The 13,579-nt window shown below is 47.3% G+C and overlaps 1 protein-coding gene across 2 annotated transcripts in view; it reads left to right on the forward strand.

Annotated features, from left to right (window-relative positions):
• fbxl18 (F-box and leucine-rich repeat protein 18) overlaps positions 1–13,579 on the forward strand; it is a 121,201-nt gene that overhangs the window by 105,076 nt on the left and 2,546 nt on the right. The window contains exons 4-5 of one of the 2 annotated variants that reach the window (XM_064322566.1): positions 551–2,058; positions 3,717–3,935. In XM_064322566.1, the coding sequence (XP_064178636.1) occupies positions 551–2,058; positions 3,717–3,935 (1,727 nt within the window). Of the gene's footprint in view, positions 1–550; positions 2,059–3,653; positions 3,936–13,579 lie in introns of those variants that run through there. The other variant, XM_064322567.1, reaches the window with a different exon arrangement.

Genomic DNA, 13,579 nt, shown 5'->3' on the forward strand with positions numbered 1-13,579 from the left:
TATTTTCTGTCTAGTATTCAACATTTGAATGTTTTAGAAATCATTAGATTAAGCATTAGATGAAGATTCATCTTAGATTATGCATTAGATTTGGGAATTTAATATAATACAAAAATGACAATGTATTTTTGTAAATTGTGGTGATAAATAGGTTGCTTTGCACCATGAAAATAAATGTAAATGTGCCAGTATAAGCAGTATGAGCCAATTTTCATCCACAGTCCCTGGGCTGTAAACGAATACTCAATGCTACCAAAGTAATGCATGAATTAGAGTAAATTTACATATATTAGTAGTAGCTAAGATCTTGTACATATGCTCGTATGGTGAAATAAAGAGGAAGATGAATTACTCAATGAAAGATAGAATACTTAGTAGTGTAGCTTCATCTTAAGTTTTTCCTGAGCCAATCAAAAACATACACTAAAGCTGAAATAATATTTAAACACTACAGAAAGTCTATTTCCCCTTTAAGTCGGTGTGCACTATGAAATACATTAGTCTTCATTACTGTGTGATGTGAATTGGTGATTTAAAAAATCTTTCTCAGGCAAGTGATGATGCAGTTAAGCAAGTGGTGAAAGAGTTGGCGAGTGAAATTCAGTCCCTCAGCATGAGTGGCTGCTACTGGCTTTCTGGCAATACCATTGACCAATTGATCAGGTGCAAGGGCCTGGTCAAGCTGGACCTCACAGGCTGTCGACTGACGTCAGTGCGCCTATCCAAGATACTGTCCTCCCTCCGGGCCCTGCGCTCTTTGGCCATCGACATTAACCCTGGTTTTGACTCCAACCAGCTAAGTACTGAGAGCAAAGCTACCCTGAGCCAGGTCAGTGAGCTCAAACAAACCCTTTATACTCCATCGTATGGGGTGGTCCCCTGTTGCACCAGCCTGGAGAGACTGCTGCTGTATTTTGAAATCTATAATGTCACCAGGGAAGGGGCCACTGTTTGCTGCCAGCTTATGGTGGGACAGAGCAGTATCCTGCATTATCAGAGACTACAGGTGTTTTATGCCAGGCTGGCCCCTGGCGATGTCAATCAGACACTCATGAACCTGTACCTGGCCGTCTTCAGCGTACGGGTTCCAGAGCACTTGCGCGTTTTTGTTATATCGGTCCCCGGAAACAGCAGCTGGCACGCGGCAAAGAGCTTCCTGGAGGGCATGGCGATAAACGGGGCTCTGGAGGCCCTGCAGCTGCCCAGGACGTGGGTGGACAGGTCAGCCCTCCAACACATTCTCAAACACAGCGTGCCAGTCCACCTCAACTTCAGCCGTTGCCCGAGTTTTGGTAACCAGGTGATCCACAGCGTGCTGGACAGTGTGAAGGACCCCAGGCACTTAGTCAACTTGAATCTGAGCGGCAGCTTTCAGGAGGACATAGACTGCCACGTGATGGAGGCCTTAGTGAGTGCCTGTCCTAACCTCAAACGCTTGAACCTCTCTGCAGCGCACTACCACGGCACCCCGGGCTCAGACGAGCACCTCTGCGCCGTCCTGGGCAAACTCAAGAGCCTGCGGTCCCTGGCGCTGCCCGTGTGCGCCGCTTCGGACGGGATGAAAAACGCGGACCAGGCGCCGAGGGATGAGCCGGCGCTCTCCAGCTCTCTCCTGCTGGGCCTGAAGAGGAGCGCCCGCGTTGGTGTGCAGACCTACAGGGCGGACCCGGAGCAGAGGGACAGCGAATCCAGCCACAGCTTCAGGGCACTGCTCGAGGGGAACCCCTTCCTGGAGGAGCTGGAGCTGATGGAGTCTAACTTCTCCTCTGCCATGCCCCGCAACGAGCTCGCCAACCGCAAGGAGCAGGCGGCCTGCGGCTGGGCGGGGCAGATCGGGGACTCGGAGGTGGCGGAGCTGGGCGGCCTGGCCTTCCTGCGCAGGCTGACCTTAGCGCAGCTGCCTGGCGTCCTCAAGGGAACGGGACTGCTGCAAGTGGCCATGAGGTGCAGAGATCTGCAGGTGCTCTCTCTGGCTAACCTGGGGACACTGAAAAATATGACCTACATGCCAGCCCTTATTGATGCTCTTCCTCACTGTAAGCAGCTTAAAGACCTCAGGTAAGCTCATAGCACTGCTTTATCATACCCTTCTCTTTCAGCATTCATGTTCAGTAAAACAGGGCCCTTAATACTGGCTTTATTGAAAAGGCAAGCTAAGCACTATATGCAACTGTTGAACAAATTCAGTATATTGTATTGTATGATAGAAAGCCCTAAGTGGGCATGACTTACACTGGAAGCTGTGTTTCCCTCACCTGTTCTCTCCCAAAGTGGACAGTGAAACACTACTGACTTTGTGAAAGCCCAGCCGATTTGATTTTTTAAGGGCTAGCGGTCCCACACTATTAATTCCTATTTGCAATACGTTATAGCTGTCCCTAGAGGGCAACAGACAGGCCCAGAGTCAATGGCACCCAAAAATGAATGGAAGCCAATGGGATGAGAGTCTGAAATCACTATAATATCAATCTTAAAAGCCACTGTCCTGTAAATATTTGCCAGATAACCTAATTTCATTGTTTGCTGTTGTAGAAAAAGTGATAATGTCTCCGTTTCAAGATTTTTGAGGGCAAAAGGCGCTCTAATGCTGAATGGCTGGGCCAGGTCATGAATAACGAGCAGTACCTTTCAGTAGAACATCGACAACTCACTCATCAAAGAATCCTTTGTTTTTGGTCTAAAAAAAACCTGCTTGTTATATGCATTTTCCTCACTAGCTGACTTTAGATGGACCCAATGCATGGTTATAATCTGTGATGTATATTTACGTTTTTTCCCCCCATTGGAACGTGCCACTTGTTTTGATTTAATGCTCTTCACACAAGTTCTTTTCTGTAGCAACGTGATTCATACGACTTGGGCTACCGATGAATTAAAATGAGAACTACTTCTGAGTATCATTGGTCAACTTTGGGATTACAAAATATCTGCATACATCACATTGTTTATTCATTGTGTAGTTGGGTATTCTGGTTCGTATACACACATAATGTACATACATGCATAGGGGCGCAGTAAGGGGGGTGGGGACTATTTTAGTTAGGACGATCCAAGGGCTCTGACTGACAGGAGCCCTCAGGACATATAAGAACATAGGATTTTATGAGGTGGGGAGGCCCTATGTGAAATCTTTTCTTGGGGCCCAAAATCTCAGGTGGCGCCCCTGCATGCATATATATGATCTCCCTTTCACATACAATTCATATGGTTTTCCACCAGGGGGCATAGTGTTTCCACTGTTAAACTGATCAGCAGACTCTCACTAAGATGTACTGGGCCATGAGGTAATTTGGAAGTTCATACATAATTCATAGGTAGGCTTACTCATTTATAGCATAGATTTCCAAACAAACCATTTGAATGGCCACTATTTTAACAGAATGGAGACCTATTAAGGGATGAAATCAGAAAGTGGCACGAAATTACGAAACAAAATGAATATGGGGAGTACTGTTTTTATGTTTTGTATTTAAAAAAAAAAGATGACCATTCTTTTTTATTGTTCATTGTGGAGTTAGTAATAATATTGTTGAAATGTACTATACTTATGTCCTATGTCAAATTTAAAAAATCAGAAGACAATCAAGACATTTCTCAGTTAATGAAAGTCTGTATATCTTGTTTCAGTTTTTGACACATCCTTGTCTTTTCAGGTCTTGGAACAGGGCAGAAGAGTTTATTTAACTCATTAGCTCTGTCTCTGCCTCACCCCGCAGACTGGAGCAGCCGTACCTCAATGCCAACACGCGCTTCTTCCAGGCCCTGAGCCAGTGCCACGCCCTGCGGCGCGTCTGCATCGTCTCCCGCAACGGGACCTTCCAGTCCGACGCGGTGATGTCATTCATGGACAGCTGTCTGGATGTGGTCATGTGCCACATGTTCATGGGTGGGACCCTGGTGGTGTGTAGGACCCTTCAGAAGGCCTTGCAGGACAGGTGAGCCTCTTCTCTTTGCTGACCAGTGATCGAATTCAGTATGTGTGGCTCATTCTGGAACTTTAAGGGGGATTTAAAATGAATTCAAACTGTCTTGCCAAAAGGAACTGTCTGTGCTGGAATGACCGGGAGGAAGAATTGTTTTATAAAAATTAACTGCTGTAGCAATAAACCTTGAATTGTGGATTGCATATCAGACATGGCCATAAATTAACTCCAGCTATCAAACTAGGTTATATGTATGTAAATGAGCAAGAGTTTGATTGAACTGAATTTATCTGAAGCCATTAGCACCTATTAAATGGTTTACTAATTATTGAATTGCTTTAAAGACAAGTGAAGCCTCTGAGTCATGAAAAGTCAGTAAAATATTGGGTAATAGCAATGAGGGAAAAAACCACAGATAAAGTTCCAGCTTGTGTGTGCTATTGTGCTTATATGCAGTTCAGATTTGCCACATGTCATTTTTAAAGGTGTCTGTTGGTGCAAAATGGTAGGTAATGCAAACTGTTTTAAAGTTCCATCGTGAACCTAGGTTGAGTATCTGAGATTTTGTGTAAAGGGGTAATCAGCTGATTAAATGGTGACGGACAAGTGGGTGTGTCCTGTGCACAAAGGTTCAACCCCCCAGCTGCTCGAGGTGCACCACAGCGTATAAAATGTTATTAGTCCTCCAGGGTAGCGCATCTTCAAAGATCTACAGCTTGATTATTCATTTTGTCGTAAGGCTGCAACGCAGCGGCGTCGAAGCGCAGCTTCATCACGGTGGAAGCGTCCGCGGTCGCCGCCGCCCGTTTATGGCCGTCGCTTTACTCCAGAGACACGGCCAATGACCCAATTTGTAGCGGGAAGCGAGTGACTCACGGCCAGTTCCCAGTGCTCCGTCCACATTCATAGATATAAAGCCGCCCTCCGGTTGAGGGGGAGGAGCCATAATGCCATTAGACGGGGAACGCGAAAGCCTCTGTTATTGCGCCGCCCGCGTTACCAAGGACAAGCAGGGTTCCCGTGCGGTTTGAAGGCTGAGCTCTGATTTATCAACTTTCATCACAGAAGAGCAAACATCAGTCAGCCTGTCATCATATTTTTCAGTGGTTTTATTTCAACACCACATTGGATATTTGTTCCAGAAGGCAGTGTTTATCCTTTGTGCAGATGGCTATTGATCAGCCCAGACAGAATAGCATGGGCCCCATATTGGATGGAGAGCCTCTTTTGATTTTTAAACCCGGGATTCAAATTCAGATCAGATCCACGTTGCCTCATTCTCTTTGTCAGCCTTTTATGAAGATGAAGCTGCAGGGCTGAAGTCCGTGCTCGTGCCGTTATTGTTGAACAACCGAGGAAATCATGAGCAATACCCTGCAATATTTATTTCTTGTTTTGTTCTAGATGTTTCCTTCATCTAAATTAGCAGTTCCTGCTTAGCCTCTGCTTCAGAGTACATTTAAAGGCTGTTCATTAGTTTGTAGGGCACACACCCAGCCCCACCTCTGGGCTGTGTTTTTGAACAAGGCGCTCTCAGGAGATCTATTGTGCAGGTGGACGAAATATTACCCATCCTCCTCTGTTGCCCTCCGCAGAGGCTACAAAATGGCCATCAGCTCATCTTCCATATGTCCGCCATTTGTCAGTGGCAAGGCAAAGTCACGCTAAAGCTACAAAGACCGCTTGTTATAAATGTGAACCCACAACAGTCTATAAATAGTTCCTCCCAGCGTATGAATGTATTGTTTGCATTTTTCTTGTTAGGGCAACATCTGTTTTGTCCATGTGTGACAGGAAAGAGGCCAATCCAGCTGCACACTTCAGTTGTCCATCTAAAAAAGCATTTTTAGGGTTTGAACAAGGAGTAAACACTGCAGCGGAATAGCAATTCAGTCTTTTGTTCAGTTTTATTAAGTGGAACATGTTCTAACGCGTAACTAGTTGATGTTTAGAATAAATATATAGTTGTTCTGCCAGCGTATTTCACTCTTAAATTGATGTTTTTAAATCTGCTTGTCACGTCTCCACCATTCCAACCTTCCAACCAAAGGGTGGTTTTCTGTTATCAGTGTCCATCATTTAAAAGGTCAGTATAAATACAATCCTAGGATGAAAATACCCCATTTGAAGTGAAAATATATGGATATTTGAAATATTAAAATGCCATGTTGTCATCTACTCACTAGTTTAACAGGTCCCACCCATTGTATTTTGATGGAAAGAGAACACTTGTATTTTGAAGTGGTATAATAATAATTTAGAAACTATTTTCTTGCATGGAGATGAGCGACGTCTGTCTCCAGGTAAGATGGCTTAATATATCACTGATGTAAAGTAATTTTGGTATTGAGGCTAAAAATACGGAGAACACTGAGATGGAGGATCGTGGCAGTCTGCTACCTTGCCTTTTGCTGAAGTTAATCATAAAAAGCAGCAGATGGCACCAGTGTTCATTACTTGGTTTTTTCTGTTTCATAGCCATTACAGACGGGGACTGCATGGAAAAATTGGAAGTTGGAACTGTCAGCATTGCTTCCAGTAACTATCTATTTAGTTCTGGATCACACCAAAGTTCTTGTCCAAAGCCAAAATTATAAAGTGATTCTATTTTAACCCCAGCGGTAAAATTAAAAGGCATATGTAGCTGGCACTCCCATAACAGCAGAAATCAAAATGGCCCCCTGTAGCTCAAATAAGCTTTTTCCTTTGGACTTTCTGTGGACCTCTCTCTGAACGGGGCATCTCTTGGCTCCTGATGCTGCAGGAGAGATGGCTGCCCCAGTTGCATATGATTTAGTGCACACCTCAGTGTGAGCTGACAGTGCCTGATGAAATATGATCAAGTTACTGCTGGGCCTCCTCGCGCGTTTCTCCTTATCAGCTTCAGGCATTGTGTTCAGTCAGAAGAAAGCTTTAAAGTCAGGATTTAATTACGCCTTCCCTCAAAGGGACGGCGTTGAACAAATAACCGTCTGCTGTCCTCTAGAATTATTATTGTTGTTGTTATTGCTTTTGCTGTTGTTTTAATTTCTGACAACAGCCGCTATCGATTTGTAACTGGTGACTACTCAGACACACGTGCTGCAGTCTGATAGCGCGTTACCTGTGTCGCGCTTATTCAAACAGCGGGAAAACCGCAAGACAAATATGACGGGTCGTTTATCGCCGAATTAGTCAAGAAAGGGTGTTTCCTGTTATCGCTGAAATGATGAACGTGTCGTCATTCCGTTTCCTGGAACATCAGTGAGCCTGCCTGAAAAACAAAGGGGATTTAAATGTCTTGTTCGTTAAAGTGTCCAATACATAATGTATTTTTGTTCATTAAAATGCGTGGAGTGTGCGGCAACCTTTCAGGCCCCCCGTACCCTGGGGAATTCTCCTTAAGCAAACGTTTGGGCTGTCTGGCTGCGGCGCTGCATTTCAAAGCCTCCCATGCAGAAAATACAGACAGTCATTAACACGCCATTATACCAGAGAAAAATACTACAACCAAAATAAAAGCGCAGTGTTTGCTCCGGTATGATATTAGGCCCTTTTTTTTCTTTTTTTTTTTGAGGAGTCAACTTCAAAAGCTTCTGTGCTTTAGGTTTACAGTGTCAGTTCAGCGAGTTTGCCGTCACACAGGGCTGTCAAACCCGCGCTGCGTTTTGGCGGCGATGTTGCAGTTTTGATCGTTTTGATTCAGATAGCTTTTTCTCTTGAAAGCGATCTGCGGGGTTTTCGCGCCAGTCTCTCCGCTGTCATTTCCTCTTGTCCCTTCCGTTTTTCTGCTGTGTCCTTATAAGCTTCCGTGGAAGCGATCACCATACGCGGCAAAACGCTTATGTGAAGAGCTCCAGGAGGGTAATCCCCTTAAAGAAAGAAGAGGGATTGTTTGGGGGTGAGGGGGTAGTTGGATGGGTGTTTTCTTTTTAAATCAAAAGGACAAATGGATTTTATTCTGCAAGCCTAGGCCGCTGTGACATTAAGTCCGTTGTATCAAAGGAATTCTTCTGGGCCCTGCTGAAATGAGTTCTGGAGGTCTCTGCACAATTTTGAATGGTCTCCTATCAATTTGACAAGGAAAGCAAAATGTCCTCTCCCTCTGTGTCTGGCTTGGTTCACCAGCCAGGCCTCCGGCTTAACCCTTTCAGGACCAGAATCTCCAGATGCCGGCATGGGCGCCAGGGTCTAATCGCACGCACTGCGGCTAGGGTAGTTCCCCGGCCAAGTTTCTACGAAACTTAAACGCTTTTGCAAACCAGCTCCTGGTGGACTGAGGGAAGGCATCCATCTGTTAGGACAGTCCCACCCAGTCTCAGGATCAAAGCTCTGGAACCATCTGTGGCCCAGGAATATTTCAGTTCCTTTCCGCAACACCATTGGTGTCGATTCCCCTCAAATTTCAATTATAAGTGTAATACCTGCGTTATACCTGGTTTGAGAATAAATCATTTCACTTGGGAGCAGCATTTCAGGCATTCAGTGAAGGATGACAAATTACTTAATGCCCCAGCTGTTAAAGAGAATTCACCATTGCTGTTTGCGAGCCGGTCGTTTTTAATAAGCTAGTGGATTGGAGTACGGTATTCAGTCGCCATAAAACCTGCCTATTGGCCTGAATTATTGTCTCCGTTGCAGGGTTTACAAAAGCTGATTATTAGCCAATCCAGTGACAGAAAGAATATTCCCATTTTCCCAACTCATGGTTAAATGCGAGTAAGCGTCAGAGGAGCACGGTGAATGAAACTGAAAGGTTTTGTGCGATAACAGCGATGGTCTCCCAGTTCCTGTCTTTTTCCTGTGTTTTTATAGGAAATTGAGCAGACGTGTTATTAACTATTGCAGGTCTGACCTGGCTTCTGCCTGACTTACGTTGCTGCAGTTTGCTGTAAAAAGGCTGCGCACAGTTGACAAATTCCTCTCTCCCAGACCCACACAGCCGCGATGCCTCCTTTTGGAGTGTGGCCTGGGAGAGCTTCCCTGTGGCTGTACGGGACAGAAGGAGCAGGTTCTGACATGTAAGACGGAGCTGGTAGACTGGCTCGCTGCGCCTCATTGGTACACAAGCGACGACGCCGATTCTGTCTTTTCTTCTCCCCCGCAATTATTAAGCCCCTGTGCGTGCGTGCGTCTGTGTCTGCGTCTGCGTCTGCGACCGTGTGCCTGCCCGTACATGTATCAGTGTGTTTTTGGGAGAGGTTCGAAGCTCATTAGTTCTCTGAAAAGCTCCGTGCAGACAGACAGCCGTCTCCTCTCCCCAGACTCCTGCTTCTCCCTCCCTGCTGCGTTCTGTGGGCCCGGAGACACACCCACACAGTGTGTTCATACGGTGCCGTACTGCTGACTGCTTTTTGTTCTCATTCTCTCGACATCAATCAAATCCCACAATTTTGATTGATGTAGAACAGTCAAAGCCATTACTTTAACTTAATAATGTCCAAACATTTTTTTTAAAAGCAGGAAAAAAAAAAAAAAACTATTGTTGCAATTTAAGGGAGTACAATGACTGCTGTTGTCAAACATATTTTCCATTAAGTTATTGATGCCAGAAAATTGTTGTAGACCACTATAATGTGCATAATGTATCTGTGTTCAGTGTATTAAGTATATTTTAAATGCAGTGATGTTTTACTGGAAACACAAAGACATGTATGCAGAATACATGATACCAGTACAGCGTGTCGACGTCTCAGGGGCATCCTGTGGTACGGATGTACCGGGTGCTCTTGCACTGTCTGATACAGCACACTGTCCTTAGGAAAGTCCTATTCCCTTTTATTGGATCCTTGAAACAATTTCATTTTCAGAAGTAGAACATTTTTGGTTTGTGTTTGTCTCAAAGAGTTTGATAAATGATGGATGCTTGTATGTGCAGTGCTAATGAATAGAGTGCCCCTCTCATCTGTTCCCGCCCGCTTCTGTGACTTTTCACCTTGAATCGCAGCCTCCGTGTTAGCGCTGGTGTTTAGCGTTGGCGGCGCTCCTCGGCCTGTGTCTGAGGTGAGTCGCGGGCGGTGTACGGCACTCAGGGCTGTAGGGAGATGAAGCTCCGTGGTGCTGCAGCGCTGTGTGGCCCGTGCAAAGGGGAGCAGACCGGAGCCCTCGTCGGTCTGCAGAGGAGGAGACCGCAGCGAACACGCACTCTCGCAATTCCAGCGCGCAGTCGGTGAAGACCAACGCGCCGGTCCCGGTTTTAAGTGGTCCTTCAGTGTGCGTGCGTTTTGGGTGAGACAGCGCCTCCGTGTAACACTGGAATACAGTTTTCTGTCTGTCACAGTTACCTCCTTACAGCTCACACTGGATCATACATTTCAGTACTGGAGCACGTGGCACACCTAGCATATTCCTGTGGTACAGCCCTTCACCTTTGGCAGCACCTCTCCTGCTGCATGTAATTGCGACCAAGGCTTTCATTTGTACGTCCGAATGCGCTGTCGCAGGCTTTGCAGGAACAGCTTGTAGCGTGGCGGAGCGACCTTGCAGCCCCTAGCCTGTCTGTACTGGAGCGCTCAAACTGTTCATCCCAACGCTCCATCTGGATTTGTGCTTTTTTTTTGGTCGTGTATCAGCCTGAAATATCAACTGTGAACAATTAGCCTCTAAAAGTCTTCTCTACAGCTTATTGCAGCCATCTCAGTGAACACAGAAAACTTGTAATAAAAAAAGGGAATTTAAAATAAAGAAAAAACACACAAAGTGAATTTTCAGAAGTTCTCTTCACTCGGATTTGAGTGGTGCTTGTGCAGGTCTTGATACATCATTGGTTTGAATTGCCGATAAGACTCCATTGTTGGCTCATCTCGCTTTCTTCATTGCTGTAGTTTTAACTCACTGAAATGGGGGGCGCAAGCAAATGTCTTTTTGCTTCACCGGTTGGAGGTGGATGGCGACATTACCCAATACCTGAGCTTAATTAGGCGGGCCTAACTGCTGTCGGCGTCGTTTGTGGCGCGAGCCGAGATGCTAACCGCGCCGCGCGTCCCTGCGCCGCGTCTCCCCGGCCCAATGACCCGTCCATTTCCATTTCCTCCGCGCGCTGTGTTTAACTGCCGGGGAACGACGCTCTCCGCCCGCCCTGTAATGTACACACAAATGAACTGAATCACCGCCGCCGCGTGTTTGCTCTGTCTGTCAGGGGAGCCATTTTCCATGCCCCGGCTCCATAGGCACACACCGCCACCCCTTCCCTCCTCTCCGCAGTCAAATATTTATTTATTTCCCACCGAATACCTTTGTACTCCTGCAGTGGGGGGTCAGTGCCTGTGGAGAGAGGGGGGTGCGGAGGGAAATGAAGTGTGAGGCGCACACCGTGGTCTCGCTGGAGTTTCCTCTAACGCTGCCCCTGCTCTCCACGCTCGCTGAACGCCGGGATTCGCAAGGGTGTTTTAGGCACACTCCCGATGCCTAAAAAGATCACCCTAAATCATAACTAATCATCCATTACTACCACAGCTAATTAGAGGCTAAGAAAATAAGACTGCAGCCGGGTGAACGGCCGGCTTCCTGTGTGAGAAGAGGAGATTTACAGGCAGACTCGTAAATGAAGGCGAGCACGGCGGAGGACCGTTATTTTTCAGGCTGGGGGCGAGGGGGCGGGGCATGGCCCCCTGATTTAAGGCACTCGTGCGCATTTGCATGCCTTTAATTCCTCTTTTTCCAGTGGGGCGGGGTGAAATACTGATTCTGACTTCATCGCTCACTGCTTGACAGCTGTAGAGAGGACGACAAGACAGAAGCCATCAAGCAGGTAATCCCCTTTTTGTTGGGGCAGCGAGCGTCACAGCTAACTGACTCATCAACGGTCCGGCGAGGGGATGGGCGTAGCCGAGCGGAACACGGCGGCGCGCGGTCCCACGTGTGCTGTCCCCAGCTGGGAAACGGAGGGAGGGAGGAGGGAGGAGGGAGGGAAGGGGACACCTTTGGTTGGGGGAGAGAGCGTAATGGGGAGAGGGAAGGCGAGTGATAACGCTTGGCCTTTGTGTTGTGTGAGCTCCGGGGCTCTTCCTTTTCCCTCGCTCACCGCCGATGCACAGCCCCAGCCTTCGGAGAACAGAGCGGCACAGCGGGAGCGCACGCCTCCGCCGTGTTTTTTTTTAACGTGCCGTTTCAGAGCCAGCCGTGCCGGGCTGTTTGTCCTTCGCTTGTTTTTGGGCCGCCTTTCCTAGTTTTTCAACAGGGAATCGAGTACGAGAGGCAGTGCCGCCCCGGGGAGAACTGAAAGAATAAATAATACTCACAAACTGGTGCCGCTCCTTCGGGCAGAGCCCCTCTGTTTGCGCACATCTGCTGCCGGGTCCCTGTGCTGTGGGGTCAGCGCCCTCAGTGACGGCTGCCTCAGCTTCCCCTGCTCTCGTTCTCGTTCTCGCTGAAAGGCTCGGCCTCCACTGAAGGTTTTTGGACATTTTGGTCTCGAACGAGATGCCTCACGGCAAAGTCTTTTGTTATTCATTTCACTTTCATTAAGGCGAAGCCGCGGACGGGCAGTTGGTAGTTATCTAATGAGAGGCAGGGGGAGCGCAGACGAATCTACAGCTCTGCTGCTTCAAACAAGCCATTTGTTTTTCCTGGGATAGACAGTGAATCAATCCAGGGAGACTGCTGGGAAATGGAAGTGTAGAGGTCCTGCAGCTAATGAGCTCAGGAGAGCTGCGATCCCCTCCCGCTCATTCCTTTCCTGTCCTGTGAAACGGCGGCATTGATCTGCGCGGGCCTCTGCATTATCACTGCTATTATGGAGATTATCAAAGTTATGATGAATGGAAACTCCGCTTTAATGCGTATTATCCACTTTCAATCCAAAATAAGTGGTTAGGTCTCTCAGTCGGCAACTTGTGAGAAGCCCATTATTGCTAATGCGTAAAGAAGGGTGACCTAGCGCTAGATGGCTGCGAATTCATCTTTGTTCGCGCATGTCAGTGTACCTAATGCATGTAAGCGTACATAGGAAAGGTCCACTTACAGGTGTTTCTGGCTGAGCGGGAATAAATAGGTGACCGGATGTTTATTTAGAACGTTCTGGAATGAAGGGCAAATAAGCTGACCTGTCACATGGCCTCCTCCTCTCAGGTATTGGTCGGTTATTGCGTCGAGCTCTGCTTTTGGCGCACTGAAGGGTAGAGTCTCACGGCTGCTGACGGGCCCTTCGGCGGTGCTGGCGTTATTAATAAGCTGCGGGTCGGCATATTCCCGGGGTGGAGAGAGTGCTTCCCGCTGCCCTGTCTGTGGGGTCTTTTTAGTTTAAGCCCGCCTGGCCAGGTACGTGCAGGGGGCGGGAAAGCCTTCGTACCCGTCCCGTAACCCTGGCCGCCTGCGTGAGGAGGGGCCTCACCACGGCAGCGTATTGGCCGTGTGTAATTACTCCGGAGCGGAGCTCTCCTGGTTCATGATTGGAGGAGCTGGGTGTCTCAGATGCTTGTGTCTGCTCTTTCATTTGCAAATGTATTCATTCACTCAGTCAAGCTGAAAGTTTCGCATTAGCTACTCGCTGAAATTGACAACCTTTTCATCTCTTTCCCCCCCTCCCTTCCCCCCGTAGTATTATCTCTGGAGGGAGCTGGAATATCAATCTTAAAGAACACAAAACAAGACAGCTTTATAATCGGGGAATTTAGAATTGAAGCAAAACGCGTCTTAAATAGTTTTTTTATCGTGCTAGAATCGGAAGCTCTGGTAAT

This window comes from Anguilla rostrata, chromosome 2, assembly GCF_018555375.3.
Source record: "Anguilla rostrata isolate EN2019 chromosome 2, ASM1855537v3, whole genome shotgun sequence".
NCBI classification, from domain to species: Eukaryota; Metazoa; Chordata; class Actinopteri; order Anguilliformes; family Anguillidae; genus Anguilla; species Anguilla rostrata.